Below are 26,211 nucleotides of genomic sequence, written 5' to 3'. Positions count from 1 at the left end.
ACTGGGCCTGAAAAGATCTCCTTTGTGAGGTCCCAGATTGTGCCACATTCTCTGGCTTCTGAGTTGCTGTCAGCGTCGTGCCTAGATCCAAAGTCTTTGGATTATAATTATGACATCTTCAAATCTAATTTCATTAAAATATTTTCAGATGCCCCTGGTGGCAATTCTTTCCAGTGGTGTTTCATGCTGGCTGATACCCTCGTATCTCGACTGGGTACGCTTGACTATAGGCGTGCACAAGCTCAGGCCAGTATGATTGTTGTTGATGCTTTAGATTCCTTATCCCCCTCAGACTGGGTGGATAATGGTACTATCACTCTAGATAGGTTTCGCCTTATTTTGGAATTTTTGATGTATATCCTTTTTCTGGTGCCTTTTGAAAGAGCTGCATCTTCCCTCCAGTATAAGACTGATGAGACTCTCTTGTCTTTTGCGACAAGACTTTCCTGTAAACTAGGGGAAGTACCTTCTAGTTCTTTGAGTATTAGCAATGCTCATCAACATGCCCATGTCCCTTGTTCTCCTCAGCCCTCAGTCAACAGTTACTACTCATAGTTCCCCTCAATCTACAGTTACCCCCTCTCTCCTTACATGTACCTTTTGTAACAGGTCTGGTCATTCAAGCAAATTTTGTTACCGCCGTAGGCACCAGGTACACAAGTCAAGACAATCCCCTGTTCGCAGGAGTGTACCTACTGTTTCTTCTAATATGTCGCATGACCTTTCTAGAGTAGAACCTCAAGGTAGACTCAGTTATTGCCATATCCATGGTCATTGTAAACACTCGACTGATCAATGTTTCAAGGTTTTGAAACTGAGGGATGAGACTTCTCAACAGCCTCGTCAATCCCATTTTCCCCAGCGCTTGTTTCACACCCCAAAGATTTGACCAGTAATGTTCGGTCTCAAACAATTCCCTTTGCGGCTGTTGAGTCTTCTCAATTACTTACCTTCCAATTTCTTACTAGGGATACGCCTCTTTCTGTCACTGTAGATACTGGTGCAGAATGTAGTCTCTTAAGTAGAAAGGCTTATTGTGCTCTACGGGATTTGTATAATCTCCCTTTTGTAATAATTTGCATTCTGTGCAAGGTTCTCCCTTGCTTGTTGTTGTTGTTGTTGTCGTTCCCTAGACTGTCTGTCCGAGCAGTCCCGTCTCCTCAAGGAATGCCACAGCCGAAACTGGGTTTTCCCACAAATCCTTTATAGAGTGTATGTTGTGTTGTATGGTATGGGGTGAAGTGTTACATCCTGGAGCCGCAGCGTCTACGTCGTGGGACCACCCCCCAACCCCAAGAGTTGGGGGCCAAACGGCGGCAACCAGCCCTGGCCACCGGCTGTACGCAGGTGGCACCGATCCCCAAGAGGAGCTACGTCTGCCTTGGGGAGTACCACAATCCTTTTTTTCCCTTGCTTGTTCTTGGATCTGTTTGTCTTCCCTTGCAGTTTCTCTTGCATGCTACAGTCTTCCAAGTCGCTTTCGTTCTTGTTTCTGGTATTGCCCTTAAGTGTGACTGTCTCTTGGGTATTGATGCTCTTACAGCTCATGGTATAGATATTTCTCCTAGTTGTCGTGTAGTGACTTTCTGCAATTTTGATATCCCTGCATCCGATGGGCCAGTTTCTGTCTGTGATTCTACTGTGCTTGCTCAGTCTGCTCATTTGCCCTCACCAGCTTCTAAGCGTTTTCACCCTGCTTCTCATTGTGCTGCTGTTGTTATAGGGGAGCATCTTATTGGACCTTCAAGTTCTGTTCGTATTCCGGTACGCATCTCAAGTGCCCCGATAGGGTCTGACGTTCTCTCTTTGCCTGACTCTGTTCGTATTTGTTGCCTTGCTTTAGAAGGAACTCTCTCCACTATTCGCGAGGATCATGTTACCACGGTGATGGTAATCAACGTCACGGGTGCTCCTATTCCTCTCTCTCCTGGCAGTCACTTAGGCTCCTTTGAGGTGGTACACGTTGCTACTTTCCAGGACTCGCCTATTATAGCAGCTTCTGTACTACAGTCTCCTCCAACACGCAACCCTGCTCACTTAGCTTCTGAGTTTGCCACATTTGTAGGCAAGATTGATTTTCCTGAAGAGATGCCTCATCTCCTTGAACTGTTAATCACCGTCAGGCTTTGGCTTTACCAAGTGATCCGTTACGGGTTACGGACCATGTGGTTCATAGAATTGATCTTCAGCCAGGTACTCATCCTGTTTACGTCCCCTCTTACAGGCTACCTCACTCTCGTCGGCTTATAGCCCAGTCCGTGGTTGACAATTTATTGCATGAAGGTGTTGTACAGGGAACTTGCCTCTTCTCCTGGTGCCTAAGAAAGATGGATCTTTTCGTCCAGTTGTTAATTACAGGAGAGTTAATGAGGTCACTATTCCAGACCATTATCCTCTGCCTCTCTTAAGTGATCTTCTTCAGTCCATTGGCACTGGTAATACGGTGTTCACCACCTTAGATTTAAAAGCAGGTTTTTGGCAGATACCCCTGGAGGAGAAGTCTTGTAAAGTCACGGCCTTCTCGACTCCCAGTGGGCACTATGAATGGCTTCGTTGCCCCATGGGTTTGCGGAATGCTCCTTTAACTTGCCAGCGCTTAGTTAACTCCATTTTTCATGGCTTAGTTGGGAATGGACTTTTTGTTTACCTGGATGACTTGATTTTAGTTTCCAAAGATGTGGAAAGCCACTTTACTAAGCTGTCCATGGTCTTGCAACGTTTTGCTGAAGCTGGGTTGAAACTCAACTTACCCAAGTGTTCCTTTTTCAAGTCTAGTATCCAATTCCTAGGTCATGTTGTAGACAAACATGGTATCCACACCACAGGTGATAAAATCAAGGTGGTAAGGGACTTCCCTATACTGAAGACAGTTGAACATGTACATTCCTTCCTTGGACTTGCAGGATACTATCGTGCATTCATTAACCTCTTCCCTCCGAGGCACATCGCATGTCTGGCAGCATTAGCTGCCCGACGTGCGATGTCTCAAAATAATAATCGCATTATAAAAAATAAAGTCAGTGCTAAATTGTCCGTTCTCTTTCACCCGTGTATTTTGATAACCATAGAAAACTGATGAAGCCAGTTTAGAGAGAATGAAAATTACGTAGGTACAACTACAATATAATCAAGATGGCGACTTCGGCATCAGCGAGTACCTACTTGCTCCTCATGCCGCCTACGTAGGCGGCACCGTATGGAAGTGGTTAAAGACTTTGCTTCAATTGCTTCTCCTCTCACTCGCCTTCTCAAGAAGGACTCTTCCTTCCAGTGGTGTAATGTTCATCAGAATAGTTTTGATTCCTTGAAGCTTGCTCTTACTGCAGCACCTATGCTGGCCTTCCCTGATTACAGTCTTCCCTTTACAATTTGTACAGATGCTTCTGGTACAGGCATTGGAGCCGTACTCATGCAACAAGTAGGCGGGCGTAGACCTCATGTTATTGCATATGCTAGTCGCATTCTTAATAAGCCTGAGTCCCGTTACTCTGTTACTCATTTAGAGGCCCTGGAAGTGGTGTGGGCTTTAAAGCATTTCTGTGATATCATTTTTGGATATCCTATTACAGTCTACACGGACCACACTGCTGTCACTCAGCTTTTCAAGGGCAAAAATCTTTCAGGCCGTCTAGCAAGATGGTTCCTCACGATCGAGGAATTCAATCCAACCCTTAAACATATCCCGGGGCGTGCGAACAACGTTGCTGATGCACTTTCACGTAATATCCCTGTTGCTGCTTTTACAGTGATTCATAACTTTTCCCAGCAAGATCTGGCCAAAGCTCAGCGTGAAGACCCTGTTTGGTCTGCAGTCATTTATGCTTTGGAGTCTGGTGATGATTCCACCTTACCAGCTTTACCAATACCTCTGTACCAATTTTCCCTGCAGGACAAGGTTCTCATTCGTAATGTGGAAGTGTTTGAGCAAGATGTGGCACAGCTAGTGATCCCTGAGTCTCTAGTTCCCGTTGTTTTGTCCCTTGCTCATGATGCCCCTCAGGCTGGTCACCCAGGTCGTGACAAAACTCTGGCTATGGCACGTAAGAAGTATTATTGGCCTAAAATGCGACTAGACATTACCTCAAATGTGGCCCGGTGTAGTTCTTGTGCCCAAAACAAAGGTTCTACAAGCACTGCTCCTATCTTAGAGTACCCTACTCCGTCTCGCCCTTTTCAGACTGTGGCTATAGACCTTTTGCAACTGCCTCATAGCACTCAAGATTCTGTGTATGTCCTTGTGTGTGTGGACCACTTTAGTCGTTTTGTAATATTAGCTCCCTTGCGTAACAAGTCTGCACCAGTTGTAGCCCATGCTTTAGTTTCTCATGTTTTGTGTCCATACACTAATCCTTCGGTGCTCCTTAGTGACAATGGGACGGAATTTCGGAATGAGGTTTTGGCTACTATTTGTGAATGTTACGGCATCACACAGACGTTCGTGACTGCTTATCATCCGGTGTCCAATGGTCTTGTCAAGAGGATGAACAGGAAAATTCTAGAGATACTAAGACATGTTGCTAGTAATTTTCATGAGTCTTGGGAAGATTGGCTTTCCCATATCAGTGCTTGTATTAATAGCACTATTAATGTTTCTACAGGCAAAACGCCTCATTATGTCATTTTTGGAGTTGAAAAACGGCTCCCCTATGATGTGCTTGACAGCCCTGCTCGTCCCCTCTACAATTTTGATGACTATAGTCAACTCCAGAGTCAAAGGATTATGAAGGATTACAAAGGTGGAGCATGCCGACAGGAGACCTTTTGGTCCATATCTAGGTTGGATGCGAAAAAAAATCATAATAATAATAAAATAATAAATAAAAACTATAATAATGTAAATAACAAATAAAATACATAAATAAATGCATAGGTATAGTTAAATAATAAACAAACAGGTAAATAGTAAATAATAATAAATTGACATATAACTAATAATAAATGAAAATCAGACAGACAAATGATAACAAAACAAAAACAAATAATATAAAATAAATTATAATCATTACAGCATCTTGCTTAGGTGTTTATCTAAATGATTCTTAACCTCTTCAGTACGGGCCTTAAATCTCGCGGGCAGCAGCCGCTGTCAGCCGTACGACATGTCGTAATAATACTCGCATCATAAAATATAGTCACCGCTTATATCGATCGTTCTCTCTTTCACCCGTGAATTTTGATAACCATAGAAAATGCGATTATAGACAGTTTAGAGAGTATGTCATTATGCAGGGGCAACTACAATAAATATAATCAAGACGCCGCTATGGCAGCCTCGTGTATCCACTTGCTCCTCATGACGCCTACGTATGCGGCACCGTATGGAAGGGGTTACAGCTTCGAAATGAACTACATTGCACTACCTGTGCAGGAAGTTTATTCCATTCATTAACTACACGGTTGGCAAAGTTGTTTCTACCCACTTCCAAATTGAATCTATTTCCGGACATTTTGAGACCATTGTTTCTTGTCTGATTCTCATTCAATGTGAAAATTTTGTCACTTTTGATGTTGTCAATTCCCTTTAAAATTTTAAAGACCTGTATCAAGTCACCTCTGAGTCTACGCTTTTTTAGGGAAAACAGATTCATATATTTTAGTCGATTTTTGTATGATTTATTTTTGATATTTGGAATCAGTTTTGTGGCTCGCCGTTGTACTTTTTCCAGTCTGTCAATGTCTTTAATGAGATTCGGTGACCATACGGAAACAGCATATTCCAAATGTGGATGAACTAATGATTTAGCATGTTAATGAGTGATGGACTTTTGAAATCAAAAGATCGCGCAATCAGTCCCAGAATCTTATTTGCTTTCTCAGAGGCTGAAATACACTGCTTGGATGATTTGAGGTCGTTCCTGATAATTACGCCAAGATCTTTTTCACTATCCACTTTTGTTAACGAATTTCCAAATAACTTGTAATTGTACTTACTGTTATTTTTACCTATGTGCATTACCTTGCATTTACTTATGTTAAATTTCATTAGCCACTTTTCAGACCATTGCTGTAATTGATCTAAATCTTCTTGAATATCTAATTGGTTTGAGTGATCATTTGCCACTCCGCACAGTTTTGTATCATCAGCAAATTTGGAAACAGTAGATTTTAGTCCATGGTCTATATCATTTATATATACTATGAATAGAAGTGGCCCAAGAACGGAACCCTGAGGAACTCCACTTGTAACATTTTTCCATCTAGAAGTTTTTCCATTTAAAACAACTCTCTGTTTACGACCATTCAACCAATTACTAGTCCAACCTAATAGGCTACCACTTATTCCGTGTAAAGCTAATTTAGTAAGTAGTCTTTCGTGTGGGACGGTATCAAAAGCTTTTGCAAAGTCTAGATATATTAAATCTATATTGTTTCTTTTGTCATAATTCAAGATAACTGTGTTGTAGAATTCGAGTAAGTTAGTCACACAAGAACGTTTCCGTCTGAAACCATGCTGGCTATCATTTATCAAACGCGATGCATGCCATTTAAGACTCTGTCAGGGACAAACTTGTTGTTTCCAAGGCTGACATGTTGAAACACCAACATGTTCGTGCAAAGCCTGTAACCATCGTTAGACCGCCAATCTAAGCTCAATTGTAGATTTGCAGGTCCCTTTTTAGTAACGGAACAGTTACATCCTAATAAGTTCAGGATCTTTGATCCTTCACAGGGACTAAGCGAGGTGTTACACGCGGATAGGCTTAAGGTTACAAAAGTGCCTACCCCTGCATTTACCCAGCCTCCCCCAATGTCCCCAGTATGAACTATGCCTTGTATATCTACCACTCATCATTATAATCTTCGGTCAAGGGGTCCTGTATCTACTTAAACTTTATTTGTGTATTGCATATGATGTATTCATGATGTATTCTTTGTGATGTTTACCATTTTTGTGTCCCTTTCTTAGGTATAATGTGTAACTATTGTTTAGCCCTGAAGTGTAATGTCTTGAATTGTATTTTGTAATGTTTAGCTATTAAGTATCATGTCCCGGACGTCCAACAATTGCTGTGTTTTTGGGGGTTTTCACTGGCGCCAGTTCTTTTGTGTATTATTGTATATGTATAGTTATTGTATTATTGAGGTGGAATGGGCGGGTGGATGGGGGGTGAAGTAGTATGTGTGAGCAAAATTTGACGCAGCCGGAAGGGATTTCTTCCCGTCCTCTCATTTTATGCAATGGGGGGACGGAGAGGGGGGGTCGCCTATTTAATGAAGCGGCCTTGCTGTGGATGTGCTGTGTCTTGCGACACTGCTTCTGACCCAGGGCAGTGGACAAGGTGCAGGGATGACCCGTCATTCAGGAGGTGCTAAGATAAGAGGGAGGGTGGAGGGGTGTGGAGTGTATTCAGGGATGGAATGGGTGGGAATGATTTTATGCCTTTTTCTTTTTGGCTACCCCCCAAAAAAGCCTTGGTATATGTATGTATTGTATATATTTCTTGTACTTCTACCCATTTCCTTTTGTGTATCTCTTGTGTTTGTATTGTATTTATGTTGTGTTATTGTATGTTGTGTTATTGTATGTTGTATTAATGTATAGGGTGTGCTGTTGACACATTTCGTCCCACACTTTTTTGTGCCGCTTTTGTGTTTGTGGTGTGTGTGTGTGTGTGTGTGGTTTTTTTTTTTTTTTTTTTTTTTTTATGTTGCGTTCTCCAGTCTCGGTCATCCAATTTTTTTTCTTTTTGTTTGCTCAGTGGGGTCCCCGAGTGGTGGTGGCCGAGCTATATGTAATGGTGACCCTTCTTGTATCTTTTATGTATATTTTCCCGTTGTTTATTTATTAAAATATATGTATAATTATTATATTATTTGTAATCGAACCATGCGTTCGTGTATTGTTTATACCCACGTGGTATAGCCAACCGAGGCAGTGTTTTGATAGCCGCAGGAGTGCAAGTCAGTGCTTGTATAAACACTAAAAAAAAATTAAAATTGTGTGTTATTCAGCCACCCTAACATCACCCCATCCATCCACCTCATCCTAGGACGTCCCCTCATGTTCACTCCCTCCACATCTGCCTTCCATACCTCTTTTACTAGTCTTTCTTCATTCATTCTTTCCATGTATCCAAACCATCCTAATACTCTTTCATCAACCCTATCTCCCAACTCCCTTTCCATCTCTGTTCTCCTCCTCACCTCCTCATTTCTCACTCTATCCAGCCTAAACATACATACATATAACAAGGCATTTTCCCCCTTTCAAGGGAGGTAGTCAAAAAGAAAAAGGCATAAAATCATTCCCACCCATTCCATCCCTGAATACATTCAACTCCCCTCCACCCTCCCTCTTATCTTAGCACCTACTGGATGACGGGTCATCCCTGCACCTTGTCCACTGCCCTGGTTCAGAGGCAAGTCACAACACATCCACAGCAAGGCCGCTTCATTAAATCGGCAACCCCCCTCTCCGTCCCCCCCATGCATAAAAGGAGAAGACGGGGAGAGATCCCTTTGGGCTGTATCAAATTTTCCTCACACATACCTCACCCCCCCCCCATTCCACCTCATGCATCACATCATCATCCATATACAACCATTCTCCATTCACCCCTGTCTTCTGTCATCTACCGTCCTTCCTCAACAGACATTCTCCTCTTCCCCAAAGCCCCCTTCACCCCATCCATCCACCTCATCCTAGGAAGTCCCCTCATCTTCACTCCCTCCACATCTGCCTTCCATACCTCTTTTACTAGTCTTTCTTCACTCATTCTTTCCATGTGTCCAAACCATCCTAATACTCTTTCATCAACCCTATCTCCCAACTCCCTTTCCACCCGTTCTCCTCCTCATCTCCTCATTTTTCACTCTATCTATTCTAGTAACCTCCATCATACTTCTCAGACACTTCATCTCAAATCACATTCAAACTCCTTCTCTCTTCCTCCTAATACTCTTTCATCAACCCTATCTCCCAACTCCCTTTCCATCCTTGTTCTCCTCACCTCCTCATTTCTCACTATCTATCCTAGTAACCTCCATCATACTTCTCAGACACTTCATCTCAAACACATTCAAACTCCTTCTCTCTTCCTCTCTTATGTTCCATGTTTCTGCCCCATATAGTGCTGTTGGCACAATCACTCCTTCATACAGTCTCCTCTTAGCATCCATTCCCAAATGTCTATTCCTCATTACACTCTTCAATCCACCAAGGCATTTACTCGCTTCTCTCAATCTACATTCTACCTCCATCTTCACTCCACCTTTTCCTGCCACATTTGCACCCAAGTATCTAAAACTATCCACTTCCTCCAGTCGCTCTCCCTTTATGCTCACTTCCAGTCTGCTGCCACTTTCACCCCTTGTACATCTCATCACCTTACTTTTACCCACATTTATCTTTAGCTTTCTTTCACACACTCTCCCAAACTCTGTCACCAACTTCCTCAATACCTCCTCCGATCCTGCCACAAGTGCAGTGTTGTCCACAAACAACTGGCTCACCTCCTACTTTTCTCCATTTTCTTTGACCATTTCCAATCCCTGACCCACTACCCTTGCATTTACCTCCTGCACCACCCCATCCATGTACAAGTTGAACAGCCAGGGTGACATAACAAATCCCTGACGAAGTCCCACCTTTACCTCAAACCACTCACTCTCTCCATTTCTAATCCTGACACAAGTTCTACTACTCTCTTAAAAACTCTTGACAGCTCCTAGAAGCTTTCCTCCTATCCTGTATATCAGCAAAACCTCCCACAGTGCCTTCCTGTCTACCCTATTGCAAGCCTTTTCCAGATCCATAAAAGCCCAAAAAACATCCTTCCCCTTTCCTATAGCTTTCTCACTTATCTGTCTTACCACAAAAATCTGATCTACACAACCTCTACCCATCCTAAATCAACACTAATCCTCACCAATTACTCCCTCTGTTCCTCTCCTAATCCTCTCAATCAAGATCCTCCCAAAAGCCTTCCCAACTACACTTAATGAGCTAATCCCTCTGAAACTACTACACTCACACTTGTCCCCTTTTCCCTTGTAAAGTGGAACTATACAGGCACTCCTCCAGTCCTCCGGCACTCTACCCTCTCTCCACCAAACATTAAATAGCCTCAACAGCCAGTCCACCATCACTGTACCTCCTTTTTTTTAGACATTCTGCATGGCATCCATTTAGACCAGGTGCCTTACCTACTTTTATCATCTTAACAACTGCCTTCACTTCATCCTTCCTTATTTCTCCTCCATTTTCCTCACTCATCACGGTCATTTTCTTAGCATTTCCCACTGCAACTATCTTTCCCTCCCTATCCTTCTTCACATTTAGCAACTCCCTAAAATATTCTGCCCATCTTCTTACTGCCTTCTCTTCCATTATCATCTCTCCATCTGCACCTTTTACCTTTTCTTCTCTACTTGATTCGCCTCCTCTTCCTCTCTTAATTTCTTTCCAAAACATCTTTTTATTACTTTCAAAATTTTCCGTCATACTCTTACCCCATTTCACATCTGCGCTCCTCTTTGCCTCCTTTACCTTGTGCTTTACTTCTCTTTTCTTTTCTTTGTACCTCTCATGACTCCCTCATCCTATTTTGTAACCAATCTGTGAAAGCTCGCTTCTTCTCTTCTACAACCTTCTTTGTTTCCTCATCCCACCATTCACTACCCTTCCTTCTATTTCCTCCTGTCCTTCTTGTTCCACACACCATCTTTGCACACTTTGTGACTCCCTCCTTGAACCATCCCCATTCCTCCTCCACTCCAAGCTCTACTCTATCCTTCACTCCCTCCCACTCCTCTCTCAGCTTCTTCTTGTACTCCTCCTTTTCATTTAAAGGGTTCACTCTAAGCACCTCCCTAACTTTAGTCCTTATCCTCTTTCTCCATCTATTCTCCACTCTCAACTTACCTTCCACCAAAAAAGGATCTGATATTCCTCCACTCTCTCCCCTTAGCACATGTACATCTTTAACCCCTTCCATACGGTGCCGCACACGTAGGCGTCATGAGGAGCAAGTGGATTCGCGACGCTGCCATATCGGCGTCTTGATTATATTTATTGTAGTCGCCCCTGTGTTTTTACATTCTCTCAAATGCGCCCTGAATCCCATTCTCTGTGGTTTTCAAAATTCACGGGTGAAAGAGAGAACGATCGATATAAGCCGTGACTATATTTTATGATGCGAGTATTATTACGACACGTCATACGGCTGGCATTGGCTGCTGCCCGCGAGATTTAAGTCCCGTACTGAAGTGGTTAACTCTTCCTATTATACTCCTATCTACCACTACATAGTCCATTAATGCTCTATCTACCACCCTTCCATCCAACACCCTTTCCCATGTGTACTTATGCTTGACTTTCTTCCAAAACACTGTATTTGCTATCATCAACTCTCTAGACACATCACCATCAACTATCCACTATGGTTTTTTCCTGAAACTCCACATTTCCCAACCACTCCATCAATAGTTTCATTTCCTACCCTAGCATTCAGGTCTCCCAGTGCTATTACACTGACATAAATTCTTATAATAAACATTCAGCAATTTTTTTTTTCTGTAATGTACTGGTAAATTTACTTGTAACTCTGACCACTCTGATGACACCAGAGGTCCTTAGGTTAGCTACGTTTTCATTTTACCCCTAAAAAGGTTCTGTCAAAATTAGGGCATATCCTTATGTTCTTTTACCTTATATGCCCCAAAATATGGTATACATTCTTCCAGAAGTTACCTGAGTAAGAGGCTTGTTGGGTGCCCTTAGTCTGCGAAGGATGAGTGCATGGAGCTTGTGACGAAGCTGAAGGGAGAGATGTGCCGCGTGTTGGTCCCCCAAGAACTGCACCCATCCATCCACTCGCACCAAACAGTTTAATCCAGCAGGTCTTTCTTCACTTTCACTATCACTGCTACCATCACCACTTCCTTCTGGATATAAAGGAAATACAAAACATGAAACATGAAAATTGAAAGTGGCCCATACCAACATCGACAGATTAATTTCAGGACTGAACGAACTTAATGATTACCTGCTAGAAGAAAAGCCAGACATAATGGGAATTGTGGAGACTAAGGGGCGAAATACCATCCATTGATGTTGGAAATGGACTACATAATTACTGGATTAAAAATAGACAAAAATAGCTGAGGGCAAAGGTAATGTAGAATTGATCATGATAAAAGTCAAAGACAAGAACATGAAAAGTAGAAATTACTGGATTAAAAATAGACAAAAACAGCGGAGGGCACAGGTAATGTAGAACTGATCATGATAAAAGTCGAAGACAAGAACATGAAAAGTAGAAAGTTTGTGGTGACTTATGTGCCCCCAAAAACGAACACTTGGAAAGAGAACGAGCATACGAAAATGTTAGAGGATACAAGGCAATCATTAAATGAGATACTAATGGGTGGGGGTAATCTGGTAATTATGGGGGACTTCAATTGCAAAGAAATTTGTTGGGAAAACATGACAGTGCAAGGAGGAGACGACTTGTGGGGTAATGTACTACTAGATATGACCATGGAATACACAATGACTCAGTGGGTCAGTGAAAACACCAGATACAGAAACAACAAAGAGCCGTCGAAACTAGATTTAATCTTTATGACAGAACCTGAAATTGTGGATAAAATCCAATACAAGACACCAATTGGAAAGAGTGACCATATACTCATTGAAACTGAACTAAAGGAAGAAATATACATGGAGAGAAATGAAAAGCATAGGAAAGGAAGATTGACGTACAACAAAACGGACTTTCCAAAACTAAAGAAATTCTTCCAGAATGCAAACTGGGAAAAATTTTACATGGAAGAGACAAAAATGGAAGAGAAATGGAATTTCTTGTTGGATAATTACAATGAAGGGGTAAATAAGCACGTACCAAGACAGAAGCAAGAGACAGTGTACATTAAATGCTGGTTCAACAAAACATGCAGTGAAGCAAAAGACAAAGGGACAGAGCTTGGAAAAGGTGGAGAAAAGAAAGGAAAAAGGGAACCATGAAAAGGATATTGTAAATAAATGCAAAGAACAACCCAAACTATCCTATCGATACGTGAGTGGTAAACTTAAAAGCAAGCAAGAAATAGTGAAACAACGCCAAGGAAATATAGAATACACAGAAGATTTAGAAATGGCTGAAATCATGAAAAATCACATTAATTCTGTCTTCACTAGAGAGAAAATACAATATTGGAACGAACGAAATGAAAGGAGATCTCTCCCCATGACCGACATAACGATAGCACAAAAAGAAATATTAGAACACCTATCAAACCTGGACGTCAGGAAATCACATGGCCTGGATGGAATTGCAAATTGGATTCTAAAAGAATGCAAAGAAGAACTAACAGACAAAATACATAACATAATAAATTGCTCACTCAAAGAAGGAAAAATACCAAAAGACTGGAAAGATGCTAACATTGTACCAATATATAAAGGAGGAAATGAGGAAGAACCAACTAACTATAGGCCAATCTCACTAACAAGCACTATAGCCAAAATTTGTGAGAAAATCATCAAGAATAGATGGGTAAAACACCTGGAAGACAACAATATAATAAACCCAAGACAATTTGGGTTCAGACAAGGAAGATCATGTATCACAAACTATGTTTCTACTCAAGATTAATAGACATAGTGCAAGAAAGGAATGGATGGGCTGATTGTGCCTTCCTGGACTTACAAAAAGCTTTTGACAAAGTACCACACAAAAAATTATTAAAGAAACTCGAACATATAGGAGGGATACAAGGGAACCTACTAAAATGAATGGAGGACTTCCTGATTGGTAGAAAGATGAGAGCAGTGCTCAGACAAAAAAATATTCAGATTGGAAAGAGGTGATCAGTGGAGTACTGCAAGGATCTGTACTAGCTCCAATAATGTTTGCTATTTATGTGAATGACATGGATGAGGATGTGAAATGTTACATGAGCTTCTTTGCTGACGATGCCAAACTGTTAATGAAAGTAAAAACTGAAGAGGATTGCGAATCACTGCAGGAAGACCTGAATAAAGTATGGAACTGGAGTTGGAAATGGGAGGTGGACTTCAATATTAAGAAGTGTAGCATAATGGACTTTGGAAAAAGCAAAAACAGAATATCAGGACAATATGAAATTGGAACCAAGGAGGTAAAGAAGGAGAGATCCGAAAAAGATCTGGGTGTAAGTATCTCAAACGACTTGTCCTATGACAAACAGATAAACAAAATTGTTGGAGAATCCTACAACTTGCTAAGATCAATAAAAGTGGCATTTACATATTTGGACAAAGAAATTATTAAAAAAATATTGGTCACACTGATAAGGCCTAGACTAGAATATGCGGCGACATTGTGGTCACCCAGTACCAAAAAAAAATATAAAGAAAATAGAAAGAATCCAGAGCAGCAACAACAAAAATGGCACCTGCACTCGCAAACTTGTCATATGAGGAGAGATTGGCTAAACTAGATTTACCGACTCTGGAGCAAAGAAGAGAGAGAGGTGACCTACTGACCATCTACAGAATCATGAAAGGCACAGAAATACTTGATAGAGAGGACTTGTTAAACTGGGACTGGAGAAGCACAAGAGGACATGGAAAGAAAATAAAAAACATAGCTACAGAAGAGATCTAAAGAAAAACAGTTTTCCACATAGAGTGGTAGACACTTGGAACAAACTGGACAAGGAAATAGTGTGCGCAAAAACCATTCATGAGTTTAAACGCAAACTAGACACTGTGAGATACAAAGGCGGGACACCACGAGCGTAGCTCCCCTTCCCGCAAAATACAACTAGGTAAATAAAGGAAACATGAGACTGAAAATTAATTAAATTGGGACAATCTGTACAGACTGATTTTAGCTACACTGATACCAACTTTCCAATACAAACAAATCTAATTCTTCCATATAAATCTACACTACACTGGTGCCAGCTTTCCTGTATAAACTTACATCTAATTCTCCCGTATCAATCTGATTTTTTATATCCTCTCATCATTATCTGACAGTTATTAAATTAATGTAGACTTCAACATGTGGCATAATTTAGATGTCCTGTTCTGGCACATAATCTTATCAGAAGAGTCAACTCTGGACTAAGAAGGGCATTCAGTCAATCCTCTAGTGTTCTACTTATATACCAAAGGCTTCTTCCCTCTTATAAGGGAAGTAGCCAGCCCCATGCATTCCACTACCATCCTTCACATATTTGTTTACCTTTTATCTTAGTGTTAGCAAACAATATTAAAAATTACACCATGCTGAGTCTCTTATTCATCTATGTATATAGTCAATTCAATATCTATTAAGTTATATTCTGTTAACTTGTGTGTTCAATGAGTCATTCTTTAACTATAATTCCTCCCTCTTACAGACTCTCAGCTCCCTGCTACACATATTCCAAACCCATCAACACCCACACCATTACCAGCAATGAGAGGTGGCTTAACATGGGAAAGGATCATCCTCACCTTATTAACACCTATCACATTAGCCCTGTGACTGATCCTAAAAAAAGATCAACCATTCCTCCCATCTCACCTTGGGGATGAAAGGTCATCTTATACTGTCACAAAGGCTGGGTCAAAGACAATACTGTGTTAGCTATCATCAACTTTTTCTAAACACATCTCCACCATCAACTCTCCACTTTGGTTTTTACCTGGCAATCCAAAATTCCCAATATCTCCATCTACTGATTCATCCCAATATCTCCATCTACTGATTAATCCCAAAACTCTTAAGGTACTCATTTAAATCTATCCAAAAAGCCTTCCTTTCCTCTTCAATCCTCTCATTTGTAGGCCCATATGTGCTTACAAAGACCCACTCCCATCCCAACTTCACCTTCATCAACATTAACCTTGAAGATGCTTCCTTTCACTCCACCACACATTTTCCTATCTCTTCACTTACTTGCAGAACCACCCCTTCCCTTCCTTATCCCCTCCTCACTACACTTCCCTCCTTTTGAACTTAGTTTTACTTAATGCCAACACATCCATCTTCCTTCTCACAAATACACTGCATATCCTTTCCTTTCACTCTCATCTGTACCACACCCACACATATTTAATGATCAAAATCTTAGGGTTCTGGTTGGAAATCTCCTCCCAGACCCTCCTATGCCTTGACTTCTCTTAGGATAGCATTACAGAGAGCTGGATACCTAGTCCCATTACTCAGTCTCACTTTAGCTGCCTTTTATGACCTGCCTCTGTCAATACCACTGGGGACAGAGGCAAAATGGAAAATATATACTTAAAGAAGTGGTACAGAACAGTTTTAAGAGAGAACAGCATAATGAAAGTAGCATCATTCCTCTAGTAGATATTTTCTCCAACATAGACAAAATTTTGTGTGGCTCTAGTCCATAAAGGAGCCCCAAAACAGTCTCTAAACCATTGGCTGTTTGCTACTGTGCAGTTAATACTGCACAATAACATGCAGCCAATATTCCCAGCACTCCAATGGTAGTACTGTAGTGATAAGAAAGCCATGGTGAGAATATTCCCAGAAGTCTCCCCTCAAATAAAGAGCACACAACCACACACCCTTACTATTAGAAGGCTCAGATAAGGCATCAAGAGGAAGCCTCATGGGTCCAGCAAACAGCAGAACACTAAGAGGGGTGACTAAAGTTACTGTGCGAACGTGGGCCACAATGCCAATGCGGACCATCTCATCATACACAAGCCAGTCTGAAGGTAAGTTGTTGACAAGGGTCTTGTGTTGTTTGCCAGTGGGGCATGAGGATCGCCCTGTAGCATCAAGCAGTGCAGATGATGGGTGAAGGCGGACTTTGCTTTCCTTTCTGAAATAAAATATATTTTTTTAGTAGTAATAGGAGCAGTATTACTACTAGTAATAGAGGTAGAAGGTAAATTACAGAGTAAAGGAAACAAGGAAATGTCTTGGGGGAATGAAGTTTCATGAGAAATAGGTATCTGAGAATGAATGCAAAGAGAAGACTATACAAAGGGGTAATTGTGCTCACAACACTGTATGGGGCAGAGACTTGGGATTTACGGGAGAAAGGTGTTAATGCTTTTCAGATGAAGGGTTTAAAAAGTAGAGTGGGGCATTATGAGGCAGGGCCCACACATGGGTAAGTGCCACCACAGGGTGAGTCAAAAAGTGTCCCCCCCCCACACACACACCACCACCTTCCACATCTGATGGTCACTAGCACGATTCACATGTAACATTCATCCACAAAACAATGTTTATACACACAACTCATGATAAATAAATCATGCATTACATTAGGGGGAATTTACTTTACCTTCTTTTCACCAAAAGTGCTGCCTCCCCCCCCCAAAAAAAAAAGTACCACCCCAGGGCATTAACCCCCCCCTCCTCTGCCCCTCCCCTTGCTAAGGCCCTGTTACAAGGACAGATCAAATGAGAAATGAAGTGAGGGAGAGAGTGGGGATGAAAAGAGCTGGGAGATAAGGTTGATCAAAGAATACTGGGATGGCTTGGGTATATAGAAATAATGAGCAATATAGAAATAATGAGCAAAGAAAAACTAGCCAAAAAATATGGAAGGCAGAGGTGGATGAAAGACTTGAAGGGATGATTGAGAACAGGATGGACAGGCTGCAAGGGGGCATTGGGTACAAGAGGAATGCCTGTTGAGAAGGGAAGAGAGAGGACAAGATATACTTGTGAGTAGAGTGGTTGTAAATGGATAAGAAAATGACACATCAAAGGGATTTCTGGTCTGTCTTGTAAAATTTTGAGTAATGACACATCAATGAGATTTCTTGTCTGTTTTGTAAAATTTTGAGAACTGACACATCAAAGGGATTTCTTGTCTGTTTTGTAAAATTTTGAGAGGATGAGAGGGGAGAGTCACCATGTAATAAAGCAGAGGGAGCAAACCAGCTTTGGCTATTGAGCCCTGATGAGGAGGTACAGTACTGCATCCTGATACATTACTTCAGACTTGAGCAGTGGGTCAGGGGCAAGGATGATCCTTCATATACAAGGAGCTACAAAAAAATTATATAACAAATGGGTATTGCATGGGTGTAGGATGGGCAAATTGTGGGTGTTTGCCTTGGCTAGGCTACCTCCCTTATAAGGGGAAAGGGCCTTTTGGTATATGTATTTACCTAGTTGTATTTTATGGGACATGAGCTATGCTCATAGTGACCAGTTTTTGTATCTCTCCACATCCAGTTTAGTCTTAAAATTGTGTAATCTATCTACATACCAAGGGCTTTTCCAAAACCTTATACATACATACATATACCAAGGCTTTTTCCCCCTTTCAAGGGAGGTAACCAAAAAGAAAAAGGCATAAAAACATTCCCACCCATTCCATCCCTAAATACACTCCACTCCCCTCCACCCTCCCTCTTATCTTAGCACCTACTGGATGACGGATCATTCCTACACCTTGCTCACTGCCCTGGGTCAGAGGCAGTGTTGCAAGTCAGAGCACATCCATAGCAAGGCTGCTTCATTAAATCAGCGACCCCCCTCTCCATCCCCCCATGCATAAAAGGAGATGGGGAGAAATCCCTTCAGGCTGCGTCAAATTTTGCTCACACATACTACCTCACCCCCCCCATCCCCCCACCCATTCCACCTCCTGCATCACAACATCATCCATATACAACCATTCTCCATTCACCCCTGTCTTCTGTCCTCTCCCATCCTTCCTCAACAGACATTCCCCTCTTCCCCAAAGCCCCTTTCACCCCATCCATCCATCTCATCCTACGACGTCCCCTCATGTTCACTCCCTCCATATCTGCCTTTCATACCTCTTTTACTAGTCTTTCTTCACTCATTCTTTCCATGTGTCCAAACCATCCTAATACTCTTTCATCAACCCTATCTCCCAACTCCCTTTCCACCCCTGTTCTCCTTCTCATTTCTCACTCTATCTAGCCTAGTAACCCCCATCATACTTCTCAGACACCTCATCTCAAACACATTCAAACTCCTTCTCTCTTCCTCTCTTATGTTCCATGTTTCTGCTCCATACAGTGCTGTTGGCACAATCACTTCTTCATACAGTCTCCTCTTAGCATCCATTCCCAAATGTCTATTCCTCATTACACTCTTCAATCCACCAAGGCATTTACTCGCTTCTCTCAATCTACATTCTACCTCCACCTTTACTCCACATTTGCACCCAAGTATCTGAAACTATCCACTTCCTCCAGTCGCTCTCCCTTAATGCTCACTTCCAGTCTACTGCCACTCTCACCCCTTGTACATCTCATCACCTTACTTTTACCCACATTTATCTTTAGCTTTCTTCTATCACATACACCTCCCAAACTCTGTCACCAACTTCCTCAATCCCTCCTCCGATCCTGCCACAAGCGCAGTGTCGTCCGCAAACAACAACTGGCTCACCTCCCACTTTTCTCCATTTTCTTTAACCATCTCCAATCCCTGACTCACTACCCTTGCATTTACCTCTCGCACTACCCCATCCATGTATAAGTTGAACAGCCAGGGCAACATAACGCATCCTTGACGAAGTTCCACCTTTACCTCGAACCACTCACTCTCTCCATTTCTCATTTCTAATCCTGACACAAGCTCTACTACTCTCATAAAAACTCTTGACAGCTCCTACAAGCTTTCCTCCTATCCCATATATCTGCATAACCTCCCACAGTGCCTTCCTGTCTACCCTATCGTAAGCCTTTTCCAGATCCATAAAAGCCTAAAAAACATCCTACCCGTCCTAAAACCACACTGTTCCTCACCAATTACTCCCTCTGTTCCTCTCCTAATCCTCTCAATCAAGATCCTCCCATAAGCCTTCCCAACTACACTTAACCCCTTCCATATGGTGCCACATACGTAGGCGTCATGAGGAGCAAGTGGATACGCGACGCTGCCATATCGGCGTCTTGATTATATTTATTGTAGTTGCCCCTCCGTAATGACATTCTCCCTAAACTGTCTGTAATCACATTTTCTATGGTTATCAAAATTCACGGGTGAAAGAGAGAATGATTGATATAAGCGGTGACTATATTTTATGATGCGAGTATTAATACGACACGTCGTACGGCTGGCATCGGCTGCTGCCCGCGAGATTTAAGGCCCGTACTGAAGAGGTTAACAAGCTAATCCCTCTGAAACTACTACATTCACACTTGTCCCCTTTTCCCTTGTAAAGTGGAACTATACAGGCACTCCTCCAGTCATCCGGCACTCTACCCTCTCTCCACCAAACATTAAGTAACCTCAACAGCCAGTCCACCATCACTGTACCTCCTTTTTTTTTAAACATTCTGCATGGCATCCATCCAGACCAGGTGCCTTACCTGCTTTCATCATCTTAACAACTGCCTTCACTTCATCCTTCCTCCATTTTCCTCACTCATCGTGGTCATTTTCTTAGCTTTTCCCACTGCAACTATCTTTCCCTCCCTATCCTCCTTCACATTTAGCAACTCCCTAAAATATTCTGCCCATCTTCTTCTTACTGCCTTCTCTTTCATTATCATCTCTCCATCTGCACCTTTTACCTTTTCTTCTTTACTTGATTCGTCTCCTCTTCCTCTCTTAATTTCTTTCCAAAACATCTTTTTATGGCTTTCAAAATTTTCTGTCATACTCTTAGCCCACTTCACATCTGCTCTCCTCTTTGCCTCCTTTACCTTTTGCTTCACTTCTCTTTTCTTTTCTTTGTACCTTTCATATGACTCCCTCGTCCTATTTTGTAACCAATCTGTGAAAGCTCACTTCTTCTCTTCTACAACCTTCTTTGTTTCCTCATCCCACCACTCAATACCCTTCCTTCTATTTCCTCCTGTCCTTCTTGTTCCACACACCATCCTTGCACACTTTGTGACTCCCTCCTTGAACCATCCCCATTCCTCCTCCACACCTAGCTCCCCTCTATCCTTCACTCCCTCCCACTCCTCCTTCAGCTTCTTCTTGTACTCCTCCTCCTTTTCCTTTTCATTTAAAGAGTTCACTCTAAGAACCTCCCTACCTTTTGTCCCTTTCCTCTTTCTCCATCTATCCTCCATTTTCAACTTACCTTCCACCAAAAAAGGATCTGATATTCCCCCACCCTCTCCTCTTAGCACATGTACATCCTTAACTCTTCCTATCATAATCCTATTTACCACTACATAATCCATTAACGCTCTATCTACCACCCTTCCATCCACCACCCTCTCCCATGTGTACTTGTGCTTGACTTTCTTCCGAAACACTGTATTTGCTATCGTCAACTCTCTAGACACATTTCCACCATCAACTCTCCACTACCATTCTTTCCTGGAACTCCACATTTCCCAACCACTCCCTCAATTGGACCATTTCCTACCCAAATCTAAAGGCACGCATTCACTCCTATCCACCTCCCTTGTTTCTCTCTCATTTTAGCTCCTCATGAATGAAGGGTCATCCCTGTCTCATGCCCACTGCCCTGGGCCAGAAGCAATGCACCAAGCCACAGCATATCCAATACAAGGCTTGACTGAATTGGCGGTATAAAATCCACTCCCACCCATTCCATCCTTACATACTCCACTCCCATTCCCCCTCCTCCCTCCCTCTTATCTTGATGTTCAATAAATGAACACAATGTCATGGCTTTCCTGTTCGGAAATAGATTATTTACTTAGTTGTATTATACGGGAAGAGAGCTATGCTCGTGGTGACCCATCTTTGTATCTCTCAGCATCAAGTTTTTTCTTAAAATGTTGAATAGTGTTTGCACACACTGTTTCGTTGTCTAATTTGTTCCAAGTATCTATCTCTCATATGTTTGTCACTCAGGACAGAACCATCCAGCACTTACTGTGTGCGAAGAACTTGTTGATCACGGTCCACTCTGATTAGGTTTGGATACATTCCTGACACTAGTGCTGCTTTAACTACAGCCCAGTTGTCACTATTACTATTTACATCCCTTGGAAAAGAAAATTAAGAATATAGTGAAAATCAAGAAATTAACATAATTTCTTTGGTATCATCCATGAAACAATATCAAATATGTGATTTGAACATATGTAATTCATTTAACACTATGAAGGAATAGGAAATTACCTGATATCACCTGGTCCTCTTGCCCGAACAAATCCAGCACCCCTCAACTGAGCAAGCACCTGTGCACGCATCCCATGGATCATTTCCATCGTTGCTCCCGAAACAAAGTTCCTCTCACACCAGCCACGCTCCCAACTCTCTCCACATGCCTTTTGCCATGCCTACAACAAGAACACAAATAAAATTCTAAGAAACAGGTGTCTGGGAATGAACACAAAGAGACGGTTGTATTCACCTAGTTGTAATCTTCCAGGAAGGGGAGCTACATTCGTGGTGTCCTGGCTTTGTATCTCATAGTATCTAGTTTGCTGTTAGTGATTGTGCCCATGGCACTGTATAGAGCACAGATGATTGAAGTAAGACAGAAAGACAGGTCCTAAATTTGTTTGAGAAGTGTGGTAGAATTTAAGTAGAATTTAAGGTTGGGAAAAAAAAAAAAAAAAATGATAATAATAATAAAAAATAATGTGGAGTTAAGACCAAGAATGGGGATGGAGAAAATTGTCAGATATGATAGACCAACTAACCAATCAATTTGCTGTCCTAGGTCTCTTGCATGAGACCCATGGTTTCTAGGTAACTGGCAACAGCCATCATACTGACCTATAAGCTGCTCAAGGGTGAACAACATGTTGTTGCCTGGGTATGACTAGGGTAGGGCAGTGTAAGATGCCGTTCAGTGTCTTTTGTCATGGTCATGCATATTCTGTGTTGGTATCTTCTTGGTGCTGGGTGGTGACCATGCTACAGAGGTCTTGTATTGCTGCATTGTCTCTGACCCATGCAGTGGGCAGAGGACACTTAACCAATAATCCATGAGAAGCTACATTGGGAGGAACAATGAATGGATTCTTGGATGGGTGTGAGATGGGTGTGGTATAGGTATGATTTGAGTTTATTCTTTGACTTGGTCACCTCTCTCTCACATACATATACCAAGGCTTTTTCCCCCTTACAAGGGGGGTAGCCAAAAAGGAAAAGGCATAAAATCATTCCCACCCATTTCATCCCTCAATACACTCCACACCCCTCCACCCTCCCTCTTATCTTAGCACCTCCTGGATGACGGGTCATCCCTGCACCTTGTCCACTGCCCTGGGTCAGAAGCAGTGTCGCCAGACACAGCACATCCATAGCAAGGCTGCTTCATTAAATCGGCGACCCCCACTCTCCGTCCCCCCATGCATAAAAGGAAAAGACGGGGAGAAATCCCTTCGGGCTGTGTCAAATTTTGCTCACACATACTACCTCACCCCCCATCCCCCCACCCATTCCACCTCATGCATCACAACATCATCCATATACAACCATTCTCCATTCACCCCTGTCTTCTGTCCTCTCCCGTCCTTCCTCAACAGACATTCCCCTCTTCCCCAAAGCCCCCTTCACCCCATCCATCCATCTCATCCTACAACGTCCCCTCATGTTCACTCCCTCCACATCTGCCTTCCATACCTCTTTTACTAGTCTTTCTTCACTCATTCTTTCCATGTGTCCAAACCATCCTAATACTCTTTCATCAACCCTATCTCCCAACTCCCTTTCCACCTCTGTTCTCCTCCTCACCTCCTCATTTCTCATTCTATCTAGCCTAGTAATCCCCATCATACTTCTCAGACACCTCATCTCAAACACATTCAAACTCCTTCTCTCTTCCTCTCTCATGTTTCATGTTTCTGCCCCATACAGTGCTGTTGGCACAATCACTCCTTCATACATTCCCCTCTTAGCATCCATTCCCAAATGTCTATTCCTCATTACTCTTCAATCCACCAAGGCATTTACTCGCTTCTCTCAATCTACATTCTACCTCCACCTTCACTCCACCTTTTCCTGCCACATTTGCACCCAAGTATCTAAAACTATCCACTTGCTCCAGTCGCTCTCCCTTAATGCTCACTTCCAGTCTACTGCCACTTTAACCCCTTGTACATCTCATCACCTCTCTTATATGGATAAAAGGCCTTTTGAATATATTAGTTATTTAATTCTTATCAATATCCACGCATGCATGGATGACCTGTCATCCAAGAGGTGCCAAGATAGAGGTAGGGAATAGGGTGGAGGGGAGTGGAGTATGATAGGGATGGAATGGGTGGGAGTGGTTTTTATGCCCTTGTTTTTTGGCTACCTCCCTAATAAGGGGGAAAAAAAGCCTGTGGTATATGTATGTATCAATATACAATCTTTTTCCATATTTCTGAACATAGACTAAACACGTCTCACTCACCTGGAATGTTCTGAGTAACACCATGTGGTCACTGAAGGTATTTGCAGCGAACTTCTTGCGTATATTATTTGCATTTCTTTTCTCACTTGGGTGTTTGGGTAGTGTAAATGGGTCTCTGAAAAGAATATTTTATTTAGTGACAAGTCTTCTGTAATACAGTATTTGCTGGTAAAGATACCCATTACAAAGTGCATGAAGGATCCTTTCTCAAACTTTATACTGCTTGTGTCACTTTCACCTCCAGCAACCTTGCTTATAGTTAACAAATATAAATAAGCACAAACATCAAAATGAAGAAGAAACATGATCTTACTTGTAGGCAAGGCATGCTGCAATGGTGAGAACTGGATCAAGACACTTTAGTACTGTTGCAGTTAGGACCATCTTGGCCAAGCGAGGTGGCAGTGGTAGGTCCAGCAGGTGGTGACCCAACTCAGTCACATCTTCCCACCCATCAAGGGCATCCATGCTCTAAGAATGAAATCAAAGCCATTGTTAACCTCTTCACTCCAGGGCACATCGCACGTCTGGCAGCATTAGCTGCCCGACGTGCGATGTTGCGTCATAATAATCGCATTATAAAAAATAAAGTCAGTGCTCAATCGTTCGTTCTCTTTCACCCGTGAATTTTGATAACCATAGAAAATATGATGAAGCCAGTTTAGAGAGAATGGAGGTTACGTAGGTACGACTACAATAAATATAATCAAGACGCCGACGTTGGCATCATCGCGTACCCACTTGCTCCTCATGACGCCTGCGTAGGCGTCACCGTATGGAAGTGGTTAAACAAGTGGGAGTATGTGGTCTTAAACCCCTTATGGGAGGAGGAGGAGGAGGAGGAGGAGAAAGAAGAAGAATCCAAAGAAGAAGAAGAAGAAGAAGAAGAATCCAAAGAAGAAGAAGATGATGATGAAGGAGGAGAAGAGGAAGATGAAGAAGAAAAAGAAGAATAAAAATAATGAAAAGGAGAATGATCACTGCATTTATGTTTATGCATCTAGTTATATAAAGCATAAACAACATAAGGAAACAGTACAGTACACACAACTGCACACAGACCTGGACAAAATCTGGAAATGGACTCAAAAATGGGAAGTGAACTTCAACATCATGGAATGTAACATAATGGAGTTTGGAAAAAGTAAAAACAGAATCTCAAAAAATATGTAATTTTCGCAGGAAAATTAATATTTCCCTGATACAAACCTGAGGTACTCCTTACAATAGGATACTTTCACGTAGCGCAAATATTCCTACCGCTAAATTAAAATCCTCACTCTGTGGGTCTGGGCAACGCTTATCCTCAGTAAGGGGCCCTATTGGGGCAAGGGGGGGAGGGGGCCTTGCCCTCCACCCCAAGTCTCGCACACTATAACCATTCTCTGAGCCAGGTATGAAATTAAGCACAAGGTTTGTCAGGCAAGGAGAAGGAACTGTTTAGAGGGGTGGTTGAGGAGGGCCATTAAAGGTAAGGAGTACCTCAGGTTTGTATCAGGGAAAAATTAATTTTCCTGCAAAAATTACATTTGTTCCAAAGAATACAAACTCTTCGGTACTCCTTACAATAGGCGACTCGGACTTAGGAGGGAAGGAAGTTGTTATCTAGCCTGGAAAACCGCCGTAAGGAAAATCTAGTGTGCTAAGACTATGTTGACCAGACCCCTATACATTCCCCTCACTTTGAAGTGCACCCCTTTCTGTTCCCTGGAGTGGAGACAGACAGGTTATAATCACTTTCGTACCACTGAAGGGCTTGAATTGATTCCCTTGGAATGCTTGAGAGCCCGCGGTTGAGGTACGGGAATGTAGGAGTATGAGAAGGACTTTGGAAAGTTATCCCTGCAGTTGCCGAGCCAGAACCTGGATGAGTTGTCAGGGTCAGCTGTGTGCTCTTGAGGAGGGGTATATCATTTCAGGACTTCTTGGGCGGCCACTATTGGGGCCCAAAGTTAAGTTCCCTAAAGATTCCCACATAAC

The 26,211-nt window shown here is 42.3% G+C and overlaps 1 protein-coding gene across 5 annotated transcripts in view; it reads right to left on the bottom strand.

Moving 5' to 3' along the window:
- Positions 1-26,211, bottom strand: part of LOC143032430 (3'-5' RNA helicase YTHDC2-like) — a 135,332-nt gene that overhangs the window by 56,877 nt on the left and 52,244 nt on the right. For 4 of the 5 annotated variants that reach the window (XM_076197204.1, XM_076197202.1, XM_076197203.1 and 1 more), the window contains exons 18-23: positions 24,545-24,702; positions 24,232-24,346; positions 22,002-22,162; positions 21,754-21,864; positions 16,514-16,773; positions 11,693-11,886 (exon numbers count right to left, since the gene is read on the bottom strand). In XM_076197204.1, coding sequence (XP_076053319.1) covers positions 11,693-11,886; positions 16,514-16,773; positions 21,754-21,864; positions 22,002-22,162; positions 24,232-24,346; positions 24,545-24,702 — 999 coding nt within the window. The remainder of the gene's footprint in view (positions 1-11,692; positions 11,887-16,513; positions 16,774-21,753; positions 21,865-22,001; positions 22,163-24,231; positions 24,347-24,544; positions 24,703-26,211) is intronic. The other variant, XM_076197205.1, reaches the window with a different exon arrangement.

The sequence above is a fragment of the Oratosquilla oratoria genome, chromosome 13 (genome assembly GCF_046742065.1).
Source record: "Oratosquilla oratoria isolate Oo_2021 chromosome 13, ASM4674206v1, whole genome shotgun sequence".
Taxonomy (NCBI): Eukaryota; Metazoa; Arthropoda; class Malacostraca; order Stomatopoda; family Squillidae; genus Oratosquilla; species Oratosquilla oratoria.
Note: the sequence above shows the minus strand (reverse complement) of the source record. Positions and strands in the feature narration are given on the sequence as shown.